At 49.4% G+C, this 25,120-nt stretch overlaps 1 protein-coding gene across 2 annotated transcripts in view; it reads left to right on the top strand.

Annotated features, from left to right (window-relative positions):
- The window catches only part of jag1b (jagged canonical Notch ligand 1b), a 99,574-nt gene that overhangs the window by 22,666 nt on the left and 51,788 nt on the right, over positions 1 to 25,120 (top strand). The window contains exons 3-9 of one of the 2 annotated variants that reach the window (XM_090201764.1): positions 167 to 218; positions 6,264 to 6,521; positions 8,563 to 8,623; positions 14,722 to 14,852; positions 15,725 to 15,844; positions 18,632 to 18,742; positions 19,633 to 19,746. In XM_090201764.1, the coding sequence (XP_090057890.1) occupies positions 167 to 218; positions 6,264 to 6,521; positions 8,563 to 8,623; positions 14,722 to 14,852; positions 15,725 to 15,844; positions 18,632 to 18,742; positions 19,633 to 19,746 (847 nt within the window). Of the gene's footprint in view, positions 1 to 166; positions 219 to 6,263; positions 6,522 to 8,562; positions 8,624 to 14,721; positions 14,853 to 15,724; positions 15,845 to 18,628; positions 18,743 to 19,632; positions 19,747 to 25,120 lie in introns of both variants that reach the window. The other variant, XM_090201763.1, reaches the window with a different exon arrangement.

The following is a 25,120-nucleotide window of genomic DNA, read 5'->3' as shown; positions in this document are numbered from 1 at the left end:
TGGTGTTGTTTGGTTAGGGCTGCAATATTCTGGTAACTTTACCAGCATGCCCCAAGGTTAGCCAGAAATCACGGTGGGAAGAGTTTTAGTATGGGAGGAAGGGGGGAAAGTTAGCAGCTGTGTTTTGGTTGATATTGTGTTGACTCTGATCTCCGTCTTCCCCCAGAGGTCCTACACGTTGATAGTGGAAGCCTTGGACGCTAACAACGACACCAGCGGTGAGTGGATCTCTGTCCTGCTGGCTCTCTCTCTCTGTCTCTCTCTCTGTGTGTGTCCTGCTCTCTCTCTGTGTGTGTCCTTCTGTCTCTCTCTCTGTGTGTGTCCTGCTCTCTCTCTGTGTGTGTCCTGCTCTCTCTCTGTGTGTGTCCTGCTCTCTCTCTGTGTGTCCTGCTCTCTCTCTCCGTGTCTTGCTGTCTTTCTCTCTGTGTGTGTCCTGCTGGCTCTTTCTCTGTGTGTCCTGCTGGCTCTCTCTCTGTGTGTCCTGCTGGCTCTCTCTCTGTGTGTCCTGCTGTCTCTCTCTCTGTGTGTCCTGCTGTCTCTCTCTCTGTGTGTCCTGCTGTCTCTCTCTCTGTGTGTCCTGCTGTCTCTCTCTCTCTGTGTTCTGCTGGCTCTCTCTCTGTGTGTCCTGCTGGCTCTCTCTGTGTCCTGCTGGCTCGCTCGCTCTCTCTCTCCTGCTGGCTCTCTCTCTCTCTCTCTCTCTCTCTCTCTCTCTCTCTCTGTGTCCTGCTGGCTCTCTCTCTCTCTCTCTCTGTCCTGCTGGCGCATTGTCCTACTTTTAGCTCACTCTGTTTTCCCCTCACTCATTCTTTCTCTCTGTCCTGCGTGTTAACCTTAGGAACTATCCTAGCTGTTGAAGGCACCTCTCCTCCCACATGGCCCGGTGTGTGAGCGCATGTTGACAGGTGTCTGTAACCACCTGACCACCTGAATAACTCATTGAAAAGGGGGGAGAGCAAGGGAGAGCAAGGGAGAGCTGGGGGGGAGAGGGAGGGCGGGAGAGAGGATTCAGAGGTGGAGGAGTGATCTGTGGCTGTCCTTCATATGAAAGTGAGATCAGACGGTAGCCTGGATCCAGTCACAATGCAGGTCTGTTACCTGACCTTTCATCTACAGGAGGTTACATCACTGTTCAGATACCTTCTATGTTCCACTATGGCACGATGATGAAGCACCATGGCTGTCTGTCTCAGGCTGGCTGGCTGTTTCTGGCTGGCTGTCTGTCTCGGGCTGGCTGTCTGTCTCTGGCTGGCTGGCTGGCTGGCTGTCTCTGGCTGGCTGGCTGTCTCTGGCTGGCAGGCTGTTTCTGGCTGGCTGGCTGTCTCTGGCTGTCTGTCTGTCTGTCTCTGGCTGGCTGGCTGTCTGGCTGTCTCTGGCTGGCTGGCTGGCTGGCTGTCTGTCTGTCTCTGGCTATCTGTCTGTCTCTGGCTGGCTGGCTGTCTCTGGCTGGCTGTCGCTGGCTGTCTGGCTGTTGCTGTCTGGCTGGCTGTCTTTGGCTGGCTGGCTGTCTCTGGCTGGCTGGCTGTCTCTGGCTGGCTGTCTGTCTGTCTGTCTCTGGCTGGCTGGCTGTCTGTCTCTGGCTCGCTGGCTGTCTGTCTCTGGCTGGCTGGCTGTCTTTCTCTGGCTGGCTGGCTGTCTCTGGCTGGCTGTCTGTCTGTCTGTCTGTCTGTCTGTCTGTCTGTCTGTCTGTCTCTGTCTGGCTGGCTGGCTGGCAGTCTGTCTCTGGCTGGCTGGCAGTCTGTCTCTGGCTGGCTGGCTGTCTGTCTCTGGCTGGCTGGCTGTCTGTCTCTGGCTGGCTGGCTATCTGGCTGGCTGTCTGTCTGTCTGTCTCTGGCTGGCTGGCTGTCTGTCGCTGGCTGTCTGTCTCTGGCTGGCTGGCTGTCTGTCTGTCTCTGGCTGGCTGTCTGTCTGTCTCTGGCTGGCTGGCTGGCTGTCTCTGGCTGGCTGGCTGGCTGTCTCTGGTTGGCTGGCTGGCTGTCTGTCTGGCAGGCTGTCTGTCTGTCTGGCTCTGTCTCTGTCTGACATAAAGGTGAGGGGGAAGTGTAATGCAACTACAGTACAGGGGGGAAGTGTAATGGAACTACAGTACAGGGGGGAAGTGTAATGGAACTACAGTACAGAGGGGGGGGGGGGTGTAATGGAACTACAGTACAGGGGGGGAACTACAGTACAGGGGGGAAGTGTGGGGGGGAAGTGTAATGGAATTACAGTACAGGGGGGAAAGTGTAATGGAACTACAGTACAGGGGGGGGAGTGTAATGGAACTACAGTACAGGGGGGAACTACAGTACAGGGGGGGAGTGTAATGGAACTACAGTACAGGGGGGAACTACAGTACAGGGGGGAGAGTGTAATGGAACTACAGTACAGGGGGGGGGGGGGGTGTAATGGAACTACAGTACGGGGGGGGGGGGGGTGTAATGGAACTACAGTACGGGGGGGGAGTGTAATGGAACTACAGTACGGGGGGGGTGTGTGTAATGGAACTACAGTACAGGGGGGGAACTACAGTACAGGGGGGAAGTGTAATGGAACTACAGTACAGGGGGGGAACTACAGTACAGAGGGGAAGTGTAATGGAATTACAGTACAGGGGGGAAAGTGTAATGGAACTACAGTACAGGGGGGGAACTACAGTACAGGGGGGAAGTGTACTGGAATTACAGTACAGGGGGAAGTGTAATGGAATTACAGTACAGGGGGGAACTACAGTACAGGGGGGAAGTGTAATGGAATTACAGTACAGGGGGAAGTGTAATGGAATTACAGTACAGGGGGAAACTACAGTACAGGGGGGGGGGGTGTAATGGAATTACAGTACAGGGGGGAAACTCAGTACAGGGGGGGGGAGTGTAATGAACTACAGTACAGGGGGGGGGAGTGTAATGGAACTACAGTACAGGGGGGGGGAGTGTAATGGAACTACAGTACAGGGGGGGAGTGTAATGGAACTACAGTACAGGGGGGGAGTGTAATTGAACTACAGTACAGGGGGAAGTGTAATTGAACTACAGTACAGGGGGAAGTGTAATGGAACTACAGTACAGGGGGGGGGGTGTAATGGAACTACAGTACAGGGGGGGTGATGGAGCTACAGTACGGGGCGTGATGGAACTACAGTATGGGGGGTGATGGAACTACAGTACGGGGGAGGGGTGTAATGGAGATGCAGGACAAGGGGAGGTGGGTTGGTTTACATAGGAGATGACCTAGAAGGACTGTAGTACTATGTTGTCCGTCTGTCTGGACTAAACGGTCGTGGAAAGTGCTACAGTGTTGTGTTGGAAAGTTTATGATGCTGTACAGTCAAAGTAGATTTCTGTTGACTCATTCTGATGCAGCACGTTTGTTGGATGAGAGACTGAATTTACTGTAGATGGCTGGGGAATAGAGCCTGTGTTTTACTGTAGATGGCTGGAGGAATAGAGCCTGTTTTACTGTAGATGGCTGGAGGAATAGAGCCTGTTTTACTGTAGATGGCTGGGGAATAGAGCCTGTGTTTTACTGTAGATGGCTGGGGAATAGAGCCTGTGTTTTACTGTAGATGGCTGGAGGAATAGAGCCTGTTTTACTGTAGATGGCTGGAGGAATAGAGCCTGTTTTACTGTAGATGGCTGGGGAATAGAGCCTGTGTTTTACTGTAGATGGCTGGGGAATAGAGCCTGTGTTTTACTGTAGATGGCTGGAGGAATAGAGCCTGCGTTTTACTGTAGATGGCTGGGGGAATAGAGCCTGTGTTTTACTGTAGATGGCTGGAGGAATAGAGCCTGCGTTTTACTGTAGATTGCTGGGGGAATAGAGCCTGTGTTTTACTGTAGATGGCTGGGGGAATAGAGCCTGTTTTACTGTAGATGGCTGGGGAATAGAGCCTGTGTTTTACTGTAGATGGCTGGAGGAATAGAGCCTGTTTTACTGTAGATGGCTGGGGGAATAGAGCCTGTGTTTTACTGTAGATGGCTGGGGGAATAGAGCCTGTGTTTTACTGTAGATGGCTGGAGGAATAGAGCCTGCGTTTTACTGTAGATGGCTGGGGGAATAGAGCCTGCGTTTTACTGTAGATGGCTGGGGGAATAGAGCCTGTTTTACTGTAGATGGCTGGAGGAATAGAGCCTGTTTTACTGTAGATGGCTGGGGGAATAGAGCCTGTGTTTTACTGTAGATGGCTGGAGGAATAGAGCCTGTTTTACTGTAGATGGCTGGAGGAATAGAGCCTGTTTTACTGTAGATGGCTGGGGGAATAGAACCTGTTTTACTGTAGATGGCTGGGGAATAGAGCCTGCATTTTACTGTAGATGGCTGGGGGAATAGAGCCTGTGTTTTACTGTAGATGGCTGGGGGAATAGAGCCTGTGTTTTACTGTAGATGGCTGGGGAATAGAGCCTGTGTTTTACTGTAGATGGCTGGAGGAATAGAGCCTGTGTTTTACTGTAGATGGCTGGAGGAATAGAGCCTGTTTTACTGTAGATGGCTGGGGGGAATAGAGCCTGCGTTTTACTGTAGATGGCTGGGGGAATAGAGCCTGTTTTACTGTAGATGGCTGGGGGAATAGAGCCTGTGTTTTACTGTAGATGGCTGGGGGAATAGAGCCTGTGTTTTACTGTAGATGGCTGGGGAATAGAGCCTGCGTTTTACTGTAGATGGCTGGGGGAATAGAGCCTGCGTTTTACTGTAGATGGCTGGGGGAATAGAGCCTGCGTTTAACAATTTAACATTATTAACAGTTCTGTTGCAATGAGGTTTATGCAGTAGGCTATAGGCCCAATACATTATCACTGAATATTGGTTTTGCTTGAATTCCCCTGCCAATGTTTGGTCTTCCCAGACTATTTAAACATGATATTTAAATGTAGGTACCGTGCCGTGAAAGTGTTTCATCTATTTTTGCATATTGTTTGTTGATACCGAATGTTATCAGATCTTCAACCAACACATAATGTTAGATAAAAGGCACCTGAGTTTACAAATAACAAGATAAAATGGAGACTTATTTTATACATTTAATTAAGTCCAACACCCATTTTCCCCTGTGTGAAAAAGTAATTGCTCCCTTACGCTCAGTAACTGGTTGTGCCACATTTAGCTGTAACGACTCCAACCAACCACTTCCTGTAGTTGTTGATCAGTTTCTCACATCGCTGTGGAGGAATTTTGATCCACTCTTCCACGCAGAACTGCTGTAAATCAGCAACCATTTGAGGGTTTTCAAGCATGAACGGCTCGTTTCAAATCCTGCCACAACATCTCAATTGGGATTAGGGCTGGATTTGACTAAACCAGTCCAAAACTTTCATTCTTATTTTTTGTTGTTGCTTTTTAATCATTTTCATGTCTTGATTGTGTGTTTTTGGATCATTGTCTTTCTGCGTGACCCAGCTGCACTTCAGCTACAGCTCAGAGACGGATGGCCTGACGTTCTCCTGTAGAATACTCTGATAATAGAGCAGAATTCGTGGTTCCTACTATGCAAGTCGTCCACCATTGCAGTGTTTGGTTTTCTCCAGACAAAATGGGATCAACCTCATCCAAAAAGTTCACTCAAGTTTGCCAAAAAAAGAACTTGGAAACACCTGAATGATCATTTAAGACTCTTGAAGAATGTTTTATGGACAGATGAGCCAAAAGGATAATATGGGTCCCATGTATGCCTGGTGAAAACCAATCACTGCATTCCAGGAGAGGGGGAAGGAGACGACTGTAGAGGGTTGCCACAAGCCAACCAGCGAGAGGGGGAAGGAAAGAGGGAGGGCCTGTCCTGAATTAATGATTCCATTGAATCCAACACATCATACTACCATTCGCCTGGACATTCACCTTAGCATGTATTCTGATATGTCCACATAGACGAGGTGTTTCTCACCAATCAGATAGTAGTTTTGATTACAGAACGAGGGCCATTTGCTCCAGTAGGAGCTAAAATCAAGTAAGTCAAGGATTGCCTGTAATATCCTCCATTTTTAATTTCTACCACCAATGCAGCTGATATTCATTGTGTATTTTCTGAACCTTCCATTAGCTGGTGATTTTGAGAAGGCGTCCCACTCTGGGATGATCTACCCCAGCCATGCTATACATTCTAACGTGTTATATATCTATATCTAATATATTCTAACTGGTTGTATATCTATGACCCGTTAGGTGGTGATGGTCAGGTGATTGAGAAGGCGTCCCGCACTGGGATGATCAACCCCAGCCATGCTATACATTCTAACGTGTTATATATCTATATCTAATATATTCTAACTGGTTGTATATCTATGACCCGTTAGGTGGTGATGGTCAGGTGATTGAGAAGGCGTCCCACTCTGGGATGATCAACCCCAGTCCTCAGTGGCAGAAGCTCAGCCACAACGGTCCCATTGGTCAGTTTGACTATCAGATCCGGGTCAGCTGTGACGAGCACTACTACGGCTTCGGATGCAATAAGTTCTGCCGACCCCGAGACGAGTTCTTCGGACACTACACCTGCGACTACAACGGGAATAAGACCTGTCTGGAGGGCTGGTCTGGACTAGAATGTAACACACGTACGTAAACACGGATTACTTCCTGCTGACCTCTTGAGATCCCTTGGCAGAAGGGTTCAACCTAAAGGTGGTTCTCCCGGTTGAATGGATGTTAACACCAGTAGGCTGGGAGGGAGGGGCCATCTGTAGACACACAGACCGTCTCTACACGGAAAGGGGAAAAGAGAGACCGTCTCTACACGGAGAGAGGGGAAAAGAGAGACCGTCTCTACACACACAGAGAGAGGGGAAAAGAGAGACAGTCTCTACACACACAGAGAGAGGGGAAAAGAGAGACCGTCTCTACACACACAGAGAGAGGGGAAAAGAGAGACCGTCTCTACACACACAGAGAGAGGGGAAAAGAGAGACATTCTCTACACACACAGAGAGAGGGGAAAAGAGAGACAGTCTCTACACACACAGAGAGAGGGGAAAAGAGAGACAGTCTCTACACAGAGAGAGGAAAAGAGAGACGGTCTCTACACAGAGAGAGTAAAAGAGAGACCGTCTCTACACGGAAAGGGGAAAAGAGAGACCGTCTCTACACGGAGAGAGGGGAAAAGAGAGACCGTCTCTACACACACAGAGAGAGGGGAAAAGAGAGACAGTCTCTACACACACAGAGAGAGGAAAAGAGAGACCGTCTCTACACACACAGAGAGAGGGGAAAAGAGAGACAGTCTCTACACAGAGAGAGGAAAAGAGAGACGGTCTCTACACAGAGAGAGTAAAAGAGAGACAGTCTCTACACACAGAGAGGGGAAAAGAGAGACAGTCTCTACACACAGAGAGAGGAAAAGAGAGACAGTCTCTACACACAGAGAGAGGAAAAGAGAGACATTCTCTACACACAGAGAGAGGAAAAGAGAGTCTCTACACACAGAGAGAGGGGAAAAGGGAGACTGTCTCTACACACAGAGAGAGGGGAAAAGAGAGTCTCTACACACAGAGAGAGGGGAAAAGAGAGTCTCTACACACAGAGAGAGGGGAAAAGAGAGTCTCTACACACAGAGAGAGGGGAAAAGGGAGACTGTCTCTACACACAGAGAGAGGGGAAAAGAGAGACAGTCTCTACACACAGAGAGAGGGGAAAAGAGAGTCTCTACACACAGAGAGAGGGGAAAAGGGAGACTGTCTCTACACACAGAGAGAGGGGAAAAGAGAGACAGTCTCTACACACAGAGAGAGGGGAAAAGAGAGTCTCTACACACAGAGAGAGGGGAAAAGGGAGACTCTCTACACAGAGAGAGGGGAAAAGGGAGACTGTCTCTACACACAGAGAGAGGGGAAAAGAGAGACAGTCTCTACACACAGAGAGAGGGGAAAAGAGAGTCTCTACACACAGAGAGAGGGGAAAAGGGAGACTGTCTCTACACACAGAGAGAGGGGAAAAGAGAGACAGTCTCTACACACAGAGAGAGGGGAAAAGAGAGTCTCTACACACAGAGAGAGGGGAAAAGGGAGACTCTCTACACAGAGAGAGGGGAAAAGGGAGACTGTCTCTACACACAGAGAGAGGGGAAAAGAGAGACAGTCTCTACACACAGAGAGAGGGGAAAAGAGAGTCTCTACACACAGAGAGAGGGGAAAAGGGAGACTCTCTACACAGAGAGAGAGAGGAAAAGGGAGACTGTCTCTACACACAGAGAGAGGGGAAAAGAGAGACAGTCTCTACACACAGAGAGAGTGGGAAAGAGAGACGGGGACAGTTTGTCTGTATGCCGGGAGGCTATGGAATTATGATAATATAGACTGTTTCTGGGTAAAGGGAAATGTTAAGTTTGGAACACAGTAGGAAGGACGTTCAACAGGTTGATAAACTCCCAGCGTATTGTACCTGCATGTGTCACATGTCAACAGACGGAAGATGCCAAACTGCCAACATTTCAGATATTCACTGACATATGCTAATTTTTGCTCTCTTCCTCCCTCCATCCCTCCTTTCCTCTTCTTCATCCCTCACTCCCCTCCTCCCCTCCTCCTCCTCCCCTCCTCCTCCACCCCTCCTCCTCCTCCCCTCCTCCTCCACCCCTCCTCCTCCTCCCCTCCACCCCTCCAGCCAATTGTCGGCAGGGCTGCAGTACAGAACATGGACACTGCAAAGAGCCAGGTGACTGCAAGTAAGTCTCTGTTTCCTCTCTTCTCCCCTCCCTCCTCCACCCCTCCTCCTCCCCTCCTCCTCCTCCTCCACCCCTCCCTCCTCCTCTTCTCCTCCCTCTCTCCTCCTCTCCTCCTCCTCCCCTCCTCCCCTCCACCACTCCCTCCTCCACCCCTCCCCCCTCCTCCCCTCCTCAGTCTGTTTCCACTCTTCTCCCTTCCTCCTCCACCCCTCCTCCTCTCCTCCTCCTCCACCCCTCCCTCCTCCCTTCCTCCTCCCCTCCTCCTCCTCCTCCACCCTCCCTCCCTCCTCCCCTCCTCAGTCTCTGTTTCCTCTCCCCTCACCCATCCCTCTCCTCCTCCTCCTCCACCCCTCCCTCCTCCTCCTCCTCCCCTCCTCAGTCTCTTTCCTCTCTTCTCGCTCTCGTCACTAAAGTGGATTCCGTTTTTGCTTCATTGTGTCTGGGTTGTGACGGTCATGGTTGGATGACTGTAATTGGCCAGCCAATTGACCACGATCTCTGTACTGACCGTTCGCATAGCAATTTAAAAAAGTCACACTACCGTTTTCTACTTTCCTCCTCTCCTTACTGCATGTGCCGCGGTAGAAACGTAAGGAACAGAACGAGGTCCCCATTCAAGTCAGTGATGGCATAATGGGTGGACTGGCGGCCATTACGATCAAAGCAGGAAGTGAAACAGGAAGTGTACAATATGTGCTGTGATTTATAGATTCAACTTAACTGACATTACAATAAATCCATTCCATTGAATGAGCCACATCAGTTCAGTGAGTTTGTATGGAGTAATAGCAGTAAGGCCAAATACCACATTTTAATGAAGTAAGTTTATCCCCCCCCCCCCCCATTTTCGTGATATCCAATTACGATCTTGTCTCATTGCTGCAACTCCCCCAATGGGCTGGGAGAAGTGCTGGTCGAGTCATGTGTCCTCCAAAACATGACCTGCCAAACCGCGCTCCTTGAACTCCGACCTCCGGACCGGAGTAGACGCTGTTCAACTGACCGACCGAAGTCAGCCTGCTGGCGCCCGACCTCGCCACAGGAGTCGCAATGAGCCCCCCCCCCCCCCCCCCTCCCACCACCACCACCACCCAGAGTACGATGAGCCCCCACCACCACCACCACCACCCCCACCACCCAGAGTACGATGAACCACCCCTCCACCACCACCACCCAGAGTATCATGAGCCCCCCACCACCACCACCACCACCACCACCCCCACCACCCAGAGTACGATGAGCCCCCACCACCACCCCCACCACCCAGAGTACGATGGAACCCCCCCCACCCCTCCACCACCACCACCCAGAGTATGATGAGCCCCCCCCCCCTCCACCACCACCACCACCCAGAGTACGATGAGCCCCCCCCCACCACCACCACCACCACCACCACCCAGAGTACGATGAGCCCCCCACCACCCCCACCACCCAGAGTACGATGAGCCACCCCCACCCCTCCACCACCACCACCCAGAGTACAATGAGCCCCCCCCACCCCTCACCACCACCACCCAGAGTATGATGAGCCCCCCCCACCCCTCCACCACCACCACCCAGAGTATGATGAGCCCCCCCCCCACCCCCCCCCCCAGACTTCCACTGGAACTCTGTCGTTCTGGAATTAGCCTGATTGTGGAAGGAGGAATGGCTTGGAGCTGTTTTCGTATGACGACGTCTCTCTGACCAGGCAGCCATGTTGATACTTGAATTGTTTTCATGTTCTGTATTAGAGCGTTCTTTATCAGTCAGATATATATGATTTAGTGTGTGTGTGTGTGTGTGTGTGTGTGTGTGTTAATGTAGATCACGGTTTATTAAGGCTGTTTATGGTATGGAAAGGAATGAGGGGCATTGTTTCCAAGCCTAACCTCGAGAGATGACAGAATAACTTCACACCACCACCACCATGCTTCTCATCTGTGGAACAGAGAATTGACTTTAGTGTGGGAAACCAACAGCAGTACTATCCTAAAGAGGCTGTGTCTCTACAGTTCAGGGTTTAGGTATATTGTGTTTATTTCTCTGGATGACAAGCCTGGCTTTGTTCTGGTTTGGCCGCATGCCAAAGTCAAGCATTCCTTAACTGATCATGTTTTAAATTTTAATTCAGCCATGTTGTTTATCCCACGTTCTGACGTCACTTTCCACTGAATGTTTTGTTGTTCGTCCCGAAGAGCACCCTATTCCCTACATAGTGCACTACTTCTAGTCCAGAGCTCTAGTCAAAGGCAGTGCACTGTGTAAGGACACGGACTTGGTGTGGCCCTCCCCTTTATAACAGTAAACGGCTCCAGGCCCACGGTCCTGGTCTGTGTTGTTGTTGGTCTAGCTAGGTGTGGCTATATTTATGCACCTCCCCATCAGGGTTTAAAAGGAAACAGGTGATGAAACCATTGACTGGAGGGAGTTTCCACTGTTATTAATTCCTTGTGAGGAAGTGTATATTTATTTTACCTTTATTTAACTAGGCAAGTCAGTTAAGAACAAATTCTTATTTACAATGACGGGGGTTAACTGACGGGGTTAACTGCTTGTTCAGGGCAGAACGACAGCTCGGGTGTTTGAACTTGCAACCTTCCGGTTACTAGTCCAACGCTCTAACCACTGCCGCCCCACATATCAAGGTAGAGATGGGTGCAGAGCTCTAGGGCAGAGGGGAGTCTCAAACCTTGGGAACCCCCTTTTGTGATGGCACATGTTAATCTGGTACCCCCTCATAATCATAACACAAAATAGCATAGGAGAAGGTTTTGCTGTGGCTTTGGACATGGCTGGAGAAGCCCCTTCTCTTGGCATCGGAGAGATTCATTCATCCGTTTTCAAGCTAATTTCCTGCAAGTTTACAGATTTTTACAGATTTTTTATTTATTATTGCAGCTTTATATCCTGCAAGGGAATTTAGCAGGTTTAAAACCTAAATTACAGAGCATTTAAAAAAAAAAAATAATAATAATTTGGGGGGTGGGGCGGTACAATAAGTATTACTAAAATGAATAATTGGTGTACTACTGTGGATACCAATATCCCTGTGAGCCTCCCAGGCCCATGTTGCCCAGAGTTAAGAACGGAAATTTTAGATAATTAATATTGTATTGTATTACACCCTCTAAACTTATTCCACAGATCCCTTGGCCAAAATATGTTTCATCTGTTAGTGTTCATTAAACAGTGTATGATCAGTGACTGTTTTCAATACATCCAGGAGTATTGATCAGTTCTCTTTTTAAAATACGAGCCCAGGGGACAGCACCATACCACCGGGCCGGAAGCCTTGTTATCAGTGACTGAAAGGCTGCCAAGCCAGGGTTTAATTGCGGAGCCCCAGTTAAAAAAAAAAATTTTTTTTTTGTTTAAATGAACTCTCCCAAGACTTTAGTTCCTGTTTCTCATGAGCCAGTCCATCCCTTCGCTGCCCGGGGCAATAGAATGGTCGCAGCTCTCTGTCCACAGAACGAGCCAGATCTATAATTATGTTCGACTCTTTGCTTCGGGGGTTATTTGTCTAGCCTTTCCCATTAAATATGTGTGTTTTGTGTGTACGCAGGTCCATGACTGGTGAGTGGTGTTGATCTCTGTGTACATTAGACAGGGACAAACTGTTATCTCGGTGTGTTTTGCAGAACGGTTATCTCTCGTGTGTTTGGGATAGATGCGCCCGAGTGGCGCAGCGGTCTGAGGCAACGTTAGAGGCGTCACCCCAGATCCTGGTTCGACTCCAGGTTGTATCACATCCGGCGGTTATTGGGAGTTGCATAGTGAGGAGCATAATTGGCCCGGGTTAGGGCTGGGCCGGGGGTAGGGCTTGGCCCGGGTTAGGGCTGGGCCGGAGGTAGGGCTTGGCCCGGGTTAGGGCTGGGCCGGAGGTAGGGCTGGGCCGGGGGGTAGGGCTTGGGCCGGAGGTAGGGCTTGGCCCAGGTTAGGGCTTGGCCCGGTGGTAGGGCTTGGCCCGGGTTAGGGCTTGGCCCGGTGGTAGGGCTTGGCCCGGTGGTAGGGCTTGGCCGGGGGTAGGGCTTGGCCGGGGGTAGGGCTTGGCCCGGGTTAGGGCTGGGCCGGAGGTAGGGCTTGGCCCGGGTTAGGGCTGGGCCGGGGGGTAGGGCTTGGCCCGGTGGTAGGGCTTGGCCCGGGTTAGGGCTTGGCCCGGTGGTAGGGCTTGGCCCGGGTTAGGGCTTGGCCCGGTGTTAGGGCTTGGCCCGGTGGTAGGGCTTGGCCCGGTGGTAGGGCTTGGCCCGGCCGTCATTGGAAATAAGAATTAGTTCTTAACTGACTTGCCTAGTTAAATACAGATGACTAACTGTGTGTGTGTGTGTGTGTGTCAGGTACAATACTGTGTTTGTGTGTGTTTGTGTGTGTCAGGTGTCTTACTGTGTGTGTGTGTGTCAGGTACAATACTGTGTGTGTGTGTGTTTGTGTGTGTCTTACTGTGTGTGTGTGTGTGTGTGTGTGTGTGTCAGGTGTCTTACTGTGTGTGTGTGTGTCAGGTGTCTTACTGTGTGTTGGCCCTCCAGGTGTCTTACTGTGTGTTGGCCCTCCAGGTGTCTTACTGTGTGTGTGTCAGGTGTCTTACTGTGTGTGTGTCAGGTGTCTTACTGTGTGTGTGTCAGGTGTCTTACTGTGTGTTGGCCCTCCAGGTGTCTTACTGTGTGTTGGCCCTCCAGGTGTCTTACTGTGTGTCAGGTGTCTTACTGTCTGTTGGCCCTCCAGGTGTCTTACTGTGTGTTGGCCCTCCAGGTGTCTTACTGTGTGTTGGCCCTCCAGGTGTCTTACTGTGTGTTGGCCCTCCAGGTGTCTTACTGTGTGTTGGCCCTCCAGGTGTCTTACTGTGTGTTGGCCCTCCAGGTGTCTTACTGTGTGTGTGTCAGGTGTCTTACTGTGTGTTGACCCTCCAGGTGTCTTACTGTGTGTGTGTCAGGTGTCTTACTGTGTGTTGGCCCTCCAGGTGTCTTACTGTGTGTTGACCCTCCAGGTGTCTTACTGTGTGTGTGTCAGGTGTCTTACTGTGTGTTGGCCCTCCAGGTGTCTTACTGTATGTTGGCCCTCCAGGTGTCTTACTGTGTGTTGGCCCTCCAGGTGTCTTACTGTGTGTGTGTCAGGTGTCTTACTGTATGTGTGTCAGGTGTCTTACTGTGTGTTGGCCCTCCAGGTGTCTTACTGTGTGTTGGCCCTCCAGGTGTCTTACTGTGTGTTGGCCCTCCAGGTGTCTTACTGTGTGTCAGGTGTCTTACTGTCTGTTGGCCCTCCAGGTGTCTTACTGTGTGTTGGCCCTCCAGGTGTCTTACTGTGTGTTGGCCCTCCAGGTGTCTTACTGTGTGTTGGCCCTCCAGGTGTCTTACTGTGTGTTGGCCCTCCAGGTGTCTTACTGTGTGTTGGCCCTCCAGGTGTCTTACTGTGTGTGTGTCAGGTGTCTTACTGTGTGTTGACCCTCCAGGTGTCTTACTGTGTGTGTGTCAGGTGTCTTACTGTGTGTTGGCCCTCCAGGTGTCTTACTGTATGTTGGCCCTCCAGGTGTCTTACTGTGTGTTGGCCCTCCAGGTGTCTTACTGTGTGTGTGTCAGGTGTCTTACTGTATGTGTGTCAGGTGTCTTACTGTGTGTTGGCCCTCCAGGTGTCTTACTGTGTGTGTGTCAGGTGTCTTACTGTATGTTGGCCCTCCAGGTGTCTTACTGTGTGTTGGCCCTCCAGGTGTCTTACTGTGTGTTGGCCCTCCAGGTGTCTTACTGTGTGTTGGCCCTCCAGGTGTTTTACTGTGTGTTGGCCCTCCAGGTGTCTTACTGTGTGTTGGCCCTCCAGGTGTCTTACTGTGTGTTGGCCCTCCAGGTGTCTTACTGTGTGTGTGTCAGGTGTCTTACTGTGTGTGTGTCAGGTGTCTTACTGTGTGTTGACCCTCCAGGTGTCTTACTGTGTGTGTGTCAGGTGTCTTACTGTGTGTTGGCCCTCCAGGTGTCTTACTGTGTGTTGGCCCTCCAGGTGTCTTACTGTATGTTGGCCCTCCAGGTGTCTTACTGTGTGTTGGCCCTCCAGGTGTCTTACTGTGTGTGTGTCAGGTGTCTTACTGTATATTGGCCCTCTGTGTGTCTTACTGTGTGTTGGCCCTCCAGGTGTCTGTATGGCTGGCAGGGGCAGTACTGTGACCAGTGTAATCCTCACCCTGGCTGTGTCCATGGAACCTGTGTTGAACCATGGCAGTGTCTGTGCGATACCAACTGGGGAGGACATCTCTGTGACAAAGGTAGGTCTAGCCCCGCCCCGTCTAGCCCCGCCCCGTCTAGCCCTGCCCCATCTAGCCCCGCCTTGTCCACATGTTTATAGTCCTTTCCTTCCTCCCTGCCTTGAATGAACCACTGCTTAGAAACAACTGGACAGGTGAAGGCCTTGTGGTGGATACCTTGTGGTGGATACCTTGTGGTGGATACCTTGTGGTGAAGGCCTTGTAGTGGATACCTTGTGATGGATACCTTGTGGTGAAGGCCTTGTGGTGGATACCTTGTGATGGATACCTTGTGATGGATACCTTGTAGTGGATACCTTGTGATGGATACCTTGTGATGGATACCTTGTGGTGAAGGCCTTGTGGTGAAGGCCTTGTGGTGAAGGCCTTGTGGTGAAGGCCTTGTGGTGGATACCTTGTGGTGAAGGCCTTGTAGTGGTTACCTTGTGATGGATACCTTGTGATGGTGGATACCTTGTGATGGATACCTTGTGGTGAAGGCCTTGTAGTGGATACCTTGTGATGGATACCTTGTGATGGATACCTTGTGATGGTGGATACCTTGTGATGGTGGATACCTTGTGATGGTGGATACCTTGTGGTGGATACCTTGTGGTGGATACCTTGTAGTGGAGGCCTTGTAGTGGATACCTTGTAGTGGAGGCCTTGTGGTGGATACCTTGTAGTGGATACCTTGTAGTGGAGGCCTTGTGTTCTAACATGTCTAATCAGTGATTACTGGAAGGAAGGAAGGAAGGAAGGAAGGATACTCTCCCTCAGACATAATATTCTTTATATAACTACCTTCACAAATGTCTCGATCACGTATAGTACCAGTGTGATTGGAAGGAGCCAGTGTTCCTGCTATCTCTAAATCTCTCTCTCTCTCTCAGATCTGAACTTCTGTGGGACCAAACAGCCCTGTCTGAACGGGGGAACCTGCAGCAACACGGGACCCGACAAATACCAGTGTTCCTGTGTTGAGGGCTACTCTGGAGTCAACTGTGAGAGGGGTAGGTAGTTACTGTGAGAGGGGTAGGTAGTTACTGTGAGAGGGGTAGGTAGTTACTGTGAGAGGGGTAGGTAGTTATTGTGAGAGGGGTAGGTAGTAACTGTGTTGAGGGCTACTCTGGAGTCAACTGTGAGAGGGGTAGATAGTTACTGTGAGAGGGCTAGGTAGTTACTGTGGGAGGGGTAGGTAGTTACTGTGAGAGGGTTAGGGGAGTTACTGTGAGAGGGGTAGGTAGTTACTGTGAGAGGTAGGGAGTTACTGTGTTGAGAGGTAGGGAGTTACTGTGTTGAGAGGTAGGGAGTTACTGTGTTGAGGGGTAGGTAGTTACTGTGAGAGGGGTGGGGGAGTTACTGTGAGAGGGGTGGGGGAGTTACTGTGAGAGGGGTGGGGGAGTTACTGTGAAAGGGGTGGGGGAGTTACTGTGTTGAGGGGTGGGTAGCTACTGTGTTGAGGGGTGGGTAGCTACTGTGTTGAGGGGTGGGTACCCTCAGCCCCTCTCTCTACCCTCCATCCATGGGCAGAGTACCCCCCCTCCATACCCTGCCATACAAACCCCCTCTCATTACCCCAACCCCCTCCCTTCTATCCCTCACTCCTTTCAGACCACAAGGCCAGGAAATCATCTTTAATGCTAGTTGACCCAACCAATGCACCGTGACCAGGCATCTTCCCTCTGTCTAGTTCTCTCTCTAACTCTGTCTCGCTCCCTCTCTTCGACCCATCAAATGCACTGTGACCAGGCCTCTTCCCTCCCTCATTCTGTGCCATTCTTCTCCTGAGGGGTGGCGGAGAGAGGGAGGGAGGGGGAGAGAGGGAGGGAGGGATGGGCAGGAGAGAGAGAGGGAGGGAGGAAGAGGGAGGGGGAGAGAGGAAGAGGGAGGGGGAGAGAGGAAGAGGGAGGGGGAGAGAGGAAGAGGGAGGGGGAGAGAGGAAGAGGGAGGGGGAGAGAGGAAGGGGGAGGGAGGGGGAGAGAGGAAGGGGGAGAGAGGGAGAGAGAGAGGGGGGAGGGAGGGGGAGAGAGGAAGGGGGAGGGAGGGGGAGAGAGGAAGGGGGAGAGAGGGAGAGAGAGAGGGGGGAGGGAGGGGGAGAGAGGAAGGGGGAGGGAGGGAGGGAGGGGGAGAGAGGAAGGGGGAGGGAGGGAGGGGGAGAGAGGAAGGGGGAGAGAGAGAGGGGGGAGGGAGGAAAGGAGGGGGAGAGAGGGAGGGAGGGAAGGAGGGGGAGGGAGGGAAGGAGGGGGAGAGAGGGAGGGAGGGAAGGAGGGGGAGAGAGGGAGGGAGGGAGGGGGAGAGAGGGAGGGGGGAGAGAGGGGAGAGAGAGGGAGGGGGGGAGGGAGGGAGGGAGGGAGAGGGAGGGAGGGATGGAGAGAGGGAGGGAGGGAGGGAAGGGGGGGAGGGAAGGAAGGAGGGGGAGAGAGAGAGGGAGGGAGGGAGGGGAGGGGGAGAGAGGGAGGGAGGGAGGGAAGGGGGGGGAGGGGGAGAGAGGGAGAGAGGGGGGGAGGGAGGGAAGGAGGGGGAGAGAGGGAGGGAAGGAGGGGGAGAGAGGGAGGGAGGGAGGGAGGGGGAGACAGAGGGAGGGAGGGAGGGAGGGGGAGACAGAGGGAGGGGGGGAGGGAGAGAGAGAGGGAGGGGGGGAGGGAGAAATATGGGCTGATGAATTTCTCTTGTGGTTGGAGGTTAAGTCTGACTGCTTCCTAAATGAATCCATAATGAATGATTGATTCACTGAGAGACCGTGGGGATCTTGTGTACGAAGCGGTCAGGCAGAAGGAAACGTAGTATTATGTTTAACTCAAATTTTACATTCGATCCCCAAAACCATGAACAATATTCAATTTAAACCAACATTTTGTAAAGTACTTTTTCAACATTCTTTGGTCTGAAACAAAGCACTTTGACGTCACTCGGGGGAACCAGTCAATCAACTGTAGCATATTACTATACAAATAACCGTAGTCCATTGCCTAATAGCGGAATGAAGAGGCCTTGTCATTCATATAGGTTTCTGATTCTAGAAATCACATCTCTATTTTGACCTTTTCACCTACAGTGACAGGCCAATATCAACTATGTGCTCTCCCTCCTACTGCCTTGTTCCTGCTCTGTGGGGGTCATTCAGGGGGTGTACTGTAGGGGGGGGGGGGGGGGGGTATAGGGTAGGGGGTGGAGGGATTCAGGGGGTGTATTGTAGGGGGGGGGGGGTATAGGGTGGAGGGATTGAGGGGGTTTAGGGTAGGGGGTGGAGATTTTCAGGGGGTATAGGGTAGGGGGTGGAGGGATTCAGGGGGTGTAGGATCGGGGGTGGGGGGATTCAGGGGGTGTAGGGGGATTCAGGGGGTATAGGGGGATTCAGGGGGGTATAGGGTAGGGGGTGGAGGGATTCAGGGGGTGTATTGTAGGGGGGGGGGGGATATAGGGTGGAGGGATTGAGGGGGTATAGGGTAGGGGGTGGAGGGATTCAGGGGGTATAGGGGGATTCAGGGGGTGTACTGTAGGGCGGGGGGTATAGGGTAGGGGGTGGAGGGATTCAGGGGGTGTATTGTAGGGGGGGGGGGATATAGGGTGGAGGGATTGAGGGGGTATAGGGTAGGGGGTGGAGGGATTCAGGGGGTATAGGGGGATTCAGGGGGTGTAGGATCGGGGGTGGGGGGATTCAGGGGGTGTAGGGGGATTCAGGGGGTATAGGGGGATTCAGGGGGTGTAGGATAGGGGGTGGGGGGATTCAGGGTGTGTAGGATAGGGGCCTGTGTGTAACAGAGTGTATTAAACCCGGTGTTTCTCCCCCACAGCAGAGCATGCATGTCTGTCTGAGCCCTGCTCTAATGGAGGGAGCTGTGTTGAGACCAGTCTGGGTTATGAGTGTGTCTGTTCCCCGGGCTGGAGTGGACCCTCCTGTAGCCTCAGTAAGAACACACACACACACACCCCAACACACACACACACACACCCCAACACACACACACACACACCCCAACACACACACACACACACCCCAACACACACACACACACCCCAACACACACACACACACACCCCAACACACACACACACACACCCCAACACACACACACACACACACCCCAACACACACACACACACCAACACACACACACACACCCCAACACACACACACACACCCCAACACACACACACACACCCCAACACACACACACACACACACACACACACACACACCCCAACACACACACACACACACACACACACACACACACCCCAACACACACACACACACCCCAACACACACACACACCCCAACACACACACACACACCTCAACACACACACACCTCAAAACACACACACACCCCAAAACACACACACACCCCAAAACACACACACACCCCAAAACACACACACACCCCAACACACACACACCCCAACACACACACACCCCAACACACACACACCCCAACACACACACACCCCAACACACACACACACACACACCCCAACACACACACACACACCCCAACACACACACACACACCCCAACACACACACACACACACCCCAACACACACACACACACACACCCCAACACACACACACACACCCCAACACACACACACACACACACACACACACCCCAACACACACACACACACACACCCCAACACACACACACACACCCCAACACACATACACCCCAACACACACACACACACACACCCCAACACACACACACACACACACCCCAACACACACACACACACACCCCAACACACACGTAGACACACAGACTCACAAATGAATGTGTCTCCCCTGTCTGCTAGATGTTGATGAGTGCTCTCCTAACCCCTGTAACCACGGTGGGACCTGTCAGGATCTGGTTCATGCTTATAAGTGTCACTGTCCTCCTCAGTGGACCGGCAAGACCTGCCTCATCGGTAAGACACTCTTCTCTCTTTCTCACCAATCCAATGCTTTTTGTCTACGGTATTTTCTCTCAACAGATAAGCTGTAGGGAATGATGGGATATGTCGAGGAGCAGTAGGCCTGATTAGAAACTGTGTGAGACTGCAGTATTACCTCTGGACTACACTATCATTACCTCTGGACTACATTACCTCTGGACTAGACATCATTACCTCTGGACTACATTACCTCTGGACTAGACATCATTACCTCTGGACTAGACATCATTACCTCTGGACTAGACATCATTACCTCTGGACTACATTACCTCTGGACTAGACTGCACTATCATTACCTCTAGACCAGAATACACCATCATTACCTCTGGACTACATTACCTCTGGACTAGACTGCACTATCATTACCTCTAGACTACACTATCATTACCTCTGGACTACACTATCATTACCTCTGGACTAGACATCATTACCTCTGGACTAGACTACCATTACCTCTGGACTACATTACCTCTGGACTAGACTGCACTATCATTACCTCTAGACTACACTATTATTACCTCTGGACTAGACTACATTACCTCTGGACTACATTACCTCTGGACTAAACATCATTACCTCTGGACTAGACATCATTACCTCTGGACTAAACATCATTACCTCTGGACTAGACTACATTACCTCTGGACTACATTACCTCTGGACTAAACATCATTACCTCTGGACTAGACATCATTACCTCTAGACTAGACTATCATTACCTCTAGACTAGACTATCATTACCTCTGGACTAGACATCATTACCTCTGGACTAGACATCATTACCTCTGGACTAGACTATCATTACCTCTGGACTCGACATCATTACCTCTAGACTAGACTATCATTACCTCTAGACTAGACTATCATTACCTCTAGACTAGACTATCATTACCTCTGGACTAGACATCATTACCTCTGGACTAGACATCATTACCTCTGGACTAGACATCATTACCTCTGGACTAGACATCATTACCTCTGGACTAGACATCATTACCTCTGGACTAGACATCATTACCTCTGGACTAGACATCATTACCTCTGGACTAGACATCATTACCTCTGGACTAGACATCATTACCTCTGGACTAGACATCATTACCTCTAGACTAGACTACCATTACCTCTGGACTACATTACCTCTGGACTAAACATCATTACCTCTGGACTAGACATCATTACCTCTGGACTAGACATCATTACCTCTGGACTAAACATCATTACCTCTGGACTAGACTACCATTACCTCTGGACTACATTACCTCTAGACTAGACTACATTACCTCCAGACTAGACTATCATTACCTCTAGACTACACTATCGTTACCTCTAGACCAGACTACATTATCATTACCTCTAGACCAGACTACACTATCATTACCTCTAGACTACACTATCATTACTTCTAGACTACACTACCATTACCTCTAGTCTACATTACCTCTAGACTAGACTACATTACCTCCAGACTAGACTATCATTACCTCTAGACTACACTATCGTTACCTCTAGACCAGACTACATTATCATTACCTCTAGACCAGACTACATTATCATTACCTCTGGACTAGACATCATTACCTCTGGACTAAACATCATTACCTCTGGACTAGACTACCATTACCTCTGGACTACATTACCTCTGGACTAAACATCATTACCTCTGGACTAGACAGCATTACCTCTGGACTAGATATCATTACCTCTGGACTAAACATCATTACCTCTGGACTAGACTACCATTACCTCTGGACTACATTACCTCTAGACTAGACTACATTACCTCCAGACTAGACTATCATTACCTCTAGACTACACTATCGTTACCTCTAGACCAGACTACATTATCATTACCTCTAGACCAGACTACACTATCATTACCTCTAGACTACACTATCATTACTTCTAGACTACACTATCATTACCTCTAGACTAGACTATCATTACCTCTGGACTAAACATCATTACCTCTGGACTAGACATCATTACCTCTGGACTAGACATCATTACCTCTGGACTAGACTATCATTACCTCTGGACTCGACATCATTACCTCTGGACTAGACTATCATTACCTCTGGACTAGACTATCATTACCTCTGGACTAGACATCATTACCTCTGGACTAGACATCATTACCTCTGGACTAGACATCATTACCTCTGGACTAGACATCATTACCTCTGGACTAAACATCATTACCTCTGGACTAGACTACCATTACCTCTGGACTACATTACCTCTGGACTAAACATCATTACCTCTGGACTAGACATCATTACCTCTGGACTAGACATCATTACCTCTGGACTAAACATCATTACCTCTGGACTAGACTACCATTACCTCTAGACTACATTACCTCTAGACTAGACTACATTACCTCCAGACTAGACTATCATTACCTCTAGACTACACTATCGTTACCTCTAGACCAGACTACATTATCATTACCTCTAGACCAGACTACACTATCATTACCTCTAGACTACACTATCATTACTTCTAGACTACACTACCATTACCTTTAGTCTACCTTACCTCTAGACTAGACTACATTACCTCCAGACTAGACTATCATTACCTCTAGACTACACTATCGTTACCTCTAGACCAGACTACATTATCATTACCTCTAGACCAGACTACACTATCATTACCTCTAGACTACACTATCATTACTTCTAGACTACACTATCATTACCTCTAGACTAGACTATCATTACCTCTGGACTAGACATCATTACCTCTGGACTAAACATCATTACCTCTGGACTAGACTATCATTACCTCTGGACTAGACTATCATTACCTCTGGACTAGACATCATTACCTCTGGACTAGACATCATTACCTCTGGACTAGACATCATTACCTCTGGACTAGACATCATTACCTCTGGACTAAACATCATTACCTCTGGACTAGACTACCATTACCTCTGGACTACATTACCTCTGGACTAAACATCATTACCTCTGGACTAGACATCATTACCTCTGGACTAGACATCATTACCTCTGGACTAAACATCATTACCTCTGGACTAGACTACCATTACCTCTAGACTACATTACCTCTAGACTAGACTACATTACCTCCAGACTAGACTATCATTACCTCTAGACTACACTATCGTTACCTCTAGACCAGACTACATTATCATTACCGCTAGACCAGACTACATTATCATTACCTCTAGACTACACTATCATTACTTCTAGACTACACTACCATTACCGTTAGTCTACATTACCTCTAGACTAGACTACATTACCTCCAGACTAGACTATCATTACCTCTAGACTACACTATCGTTACCTCTAGACCAGACTACATTATCATTACCTCTAGACTACACTATCATTACCTCTGGACTAGACTATCATTACCTCTGGACTAGACATCATTACCTCTGGACTAGACATCATTACCTCTGGACTAGACATCATTACCTCTGGACTAGACATCATTACCTCTGGACTAGACATCATTACCTCTGGACTAAACATCATTACCTCTGGACTAGACTACCATTACCTCTGGACTACATTACCTCTGGACTAAACATCATTACCTCTGGACTAGACAGCATTACCTCTGGACTAGACATCATTACCTCTGGACTAAACATCATTACCTCTGGACTAGACTACCATTACCTCTAGACTACACTATCATTACTTCTAGACTACACTATCATTACCTCTAGACTACACTATCATTACCTCTAGACTAGACTATCATTACCTCTAGACCAGACTACACTATCATTACCTCTAGACTACACTATCATTACCTCTAGACTACACTATCATTACATCTAGACTACACTATCATTACCTCTAGACTACACTATCATTACCTCTAGACTAGACTATCATTACCTCTAGACCAGACTACACTATCATTACCTCTAGACTAGACTACATTACCTCTAGACTACATTACCTCTAGACTAGACTACATTACCTCCAGACTAGACTACATTACCTCTATACCACACTATCATTACCTCTATACTACACTATCATTACCTCTAGACTACACTATCGTTACCTCTAGACTACACTATCGTTACCTCTAGACTTGACTATCGTTACCTTTAGACCAGACTACACTATCATTACCTCTAGACCAGAATACACCATCATTACCTCTAGACTAGACTATCATTACCTCTAGACTAGACTATCATTACCTCTAGACTAGACTATCATTACCTCTAGACTAGACTATCATTACCTCTAGACTACACTATCATTACCTCTAGACTACACTATCATTACCTCTAGACTACACTATCGTTACCACTAGACTACACTATCATTACCTCTAGACCAGACTACACTATCATTACCTCTAGACTACACTATCATTACCTCTAGACTACACTATCATTACCTCTAGACCAGACTACACTATCATTACCTCTAGACTACACTATCATTACCTCTAGACTAGACTATCATTACCTCTAGACTAGACTATCATTACCTCTAGACTAGACTATCATTACCTCTAGACTAGACTATCATTACCTCTAGACTACACTATCATTACCTCTAGACTACACTATCGTTACCTCTAGACTACACTATCGTTACCACTAGACTACACTATCATTACCTCTAGACTACACTATCATTACCTCTAGACTACACTATCGTTACCTCTAGACTACACTATCGTTACCACTAGACTACACTATCGTTACCTCTAGACTACACTATCGTTACCTCTAGACCAGACTACACTATCATTACCTCTAGACCAGACTACACTATCATTACCTCTAGACTACACTACCATTACCTCTAGACTACACTATCGTTACCACTAGACTACACTATCATTACCTCTAGACTACACTATCATTACCTCTAGACTACACTATCGTTACCTCTAGACTACACTATCGTTACCTCTAGACCAGACTACACTATCGTTACCTCTAGACCAGACTACATTATCATTACCTCTAGACCAGACTACATTATCATTACCTCTGGACTAGACATCATTACCTCTGGACTAAACATCATTACCTCTGGACTAGACTACCATTACCTCTAGACTACATTACCTCTAGACTAGACTACATTACCTCCAGACTAGACTATCATTACCTCTAGACTACACTATCGTTACCTCTAGACCAGACTACATTATCATTACCGCTAGACCAGACTACATTATCATTACCTCTAGACTACACTATCATTACTTCTAGACTACACTACCATTACCGTTAGTCTACATTACCTCTAGACTAGACTACATTACCTCCAGACTAGACTATCATTACCTCTAGACTACACTATCGTTACCTCTAGACCAGACTACA

This window comes from Oncorhynchus mykiss, chromosome 16, assembly GCF_057628025.1.
Source record: "Oncorhynchus mykiss isolate SJ-2025 chromosome 16, ASM5762802v1, whole genome shotgun sequence".
In the NCBI taxonomy this organism is placed as follows: Eukaryota; Metazoa; Chordata; class Actinopteri; order Salmoniformes; family Salmonidae; genus Oncorhynchus; species Oncorhynchus mykiss.
The sequence above is the reverse complement of the archived record's forward strand: the minus strand, read 5'-3'. Positions and strand labels throughout refer to the sequence as shown.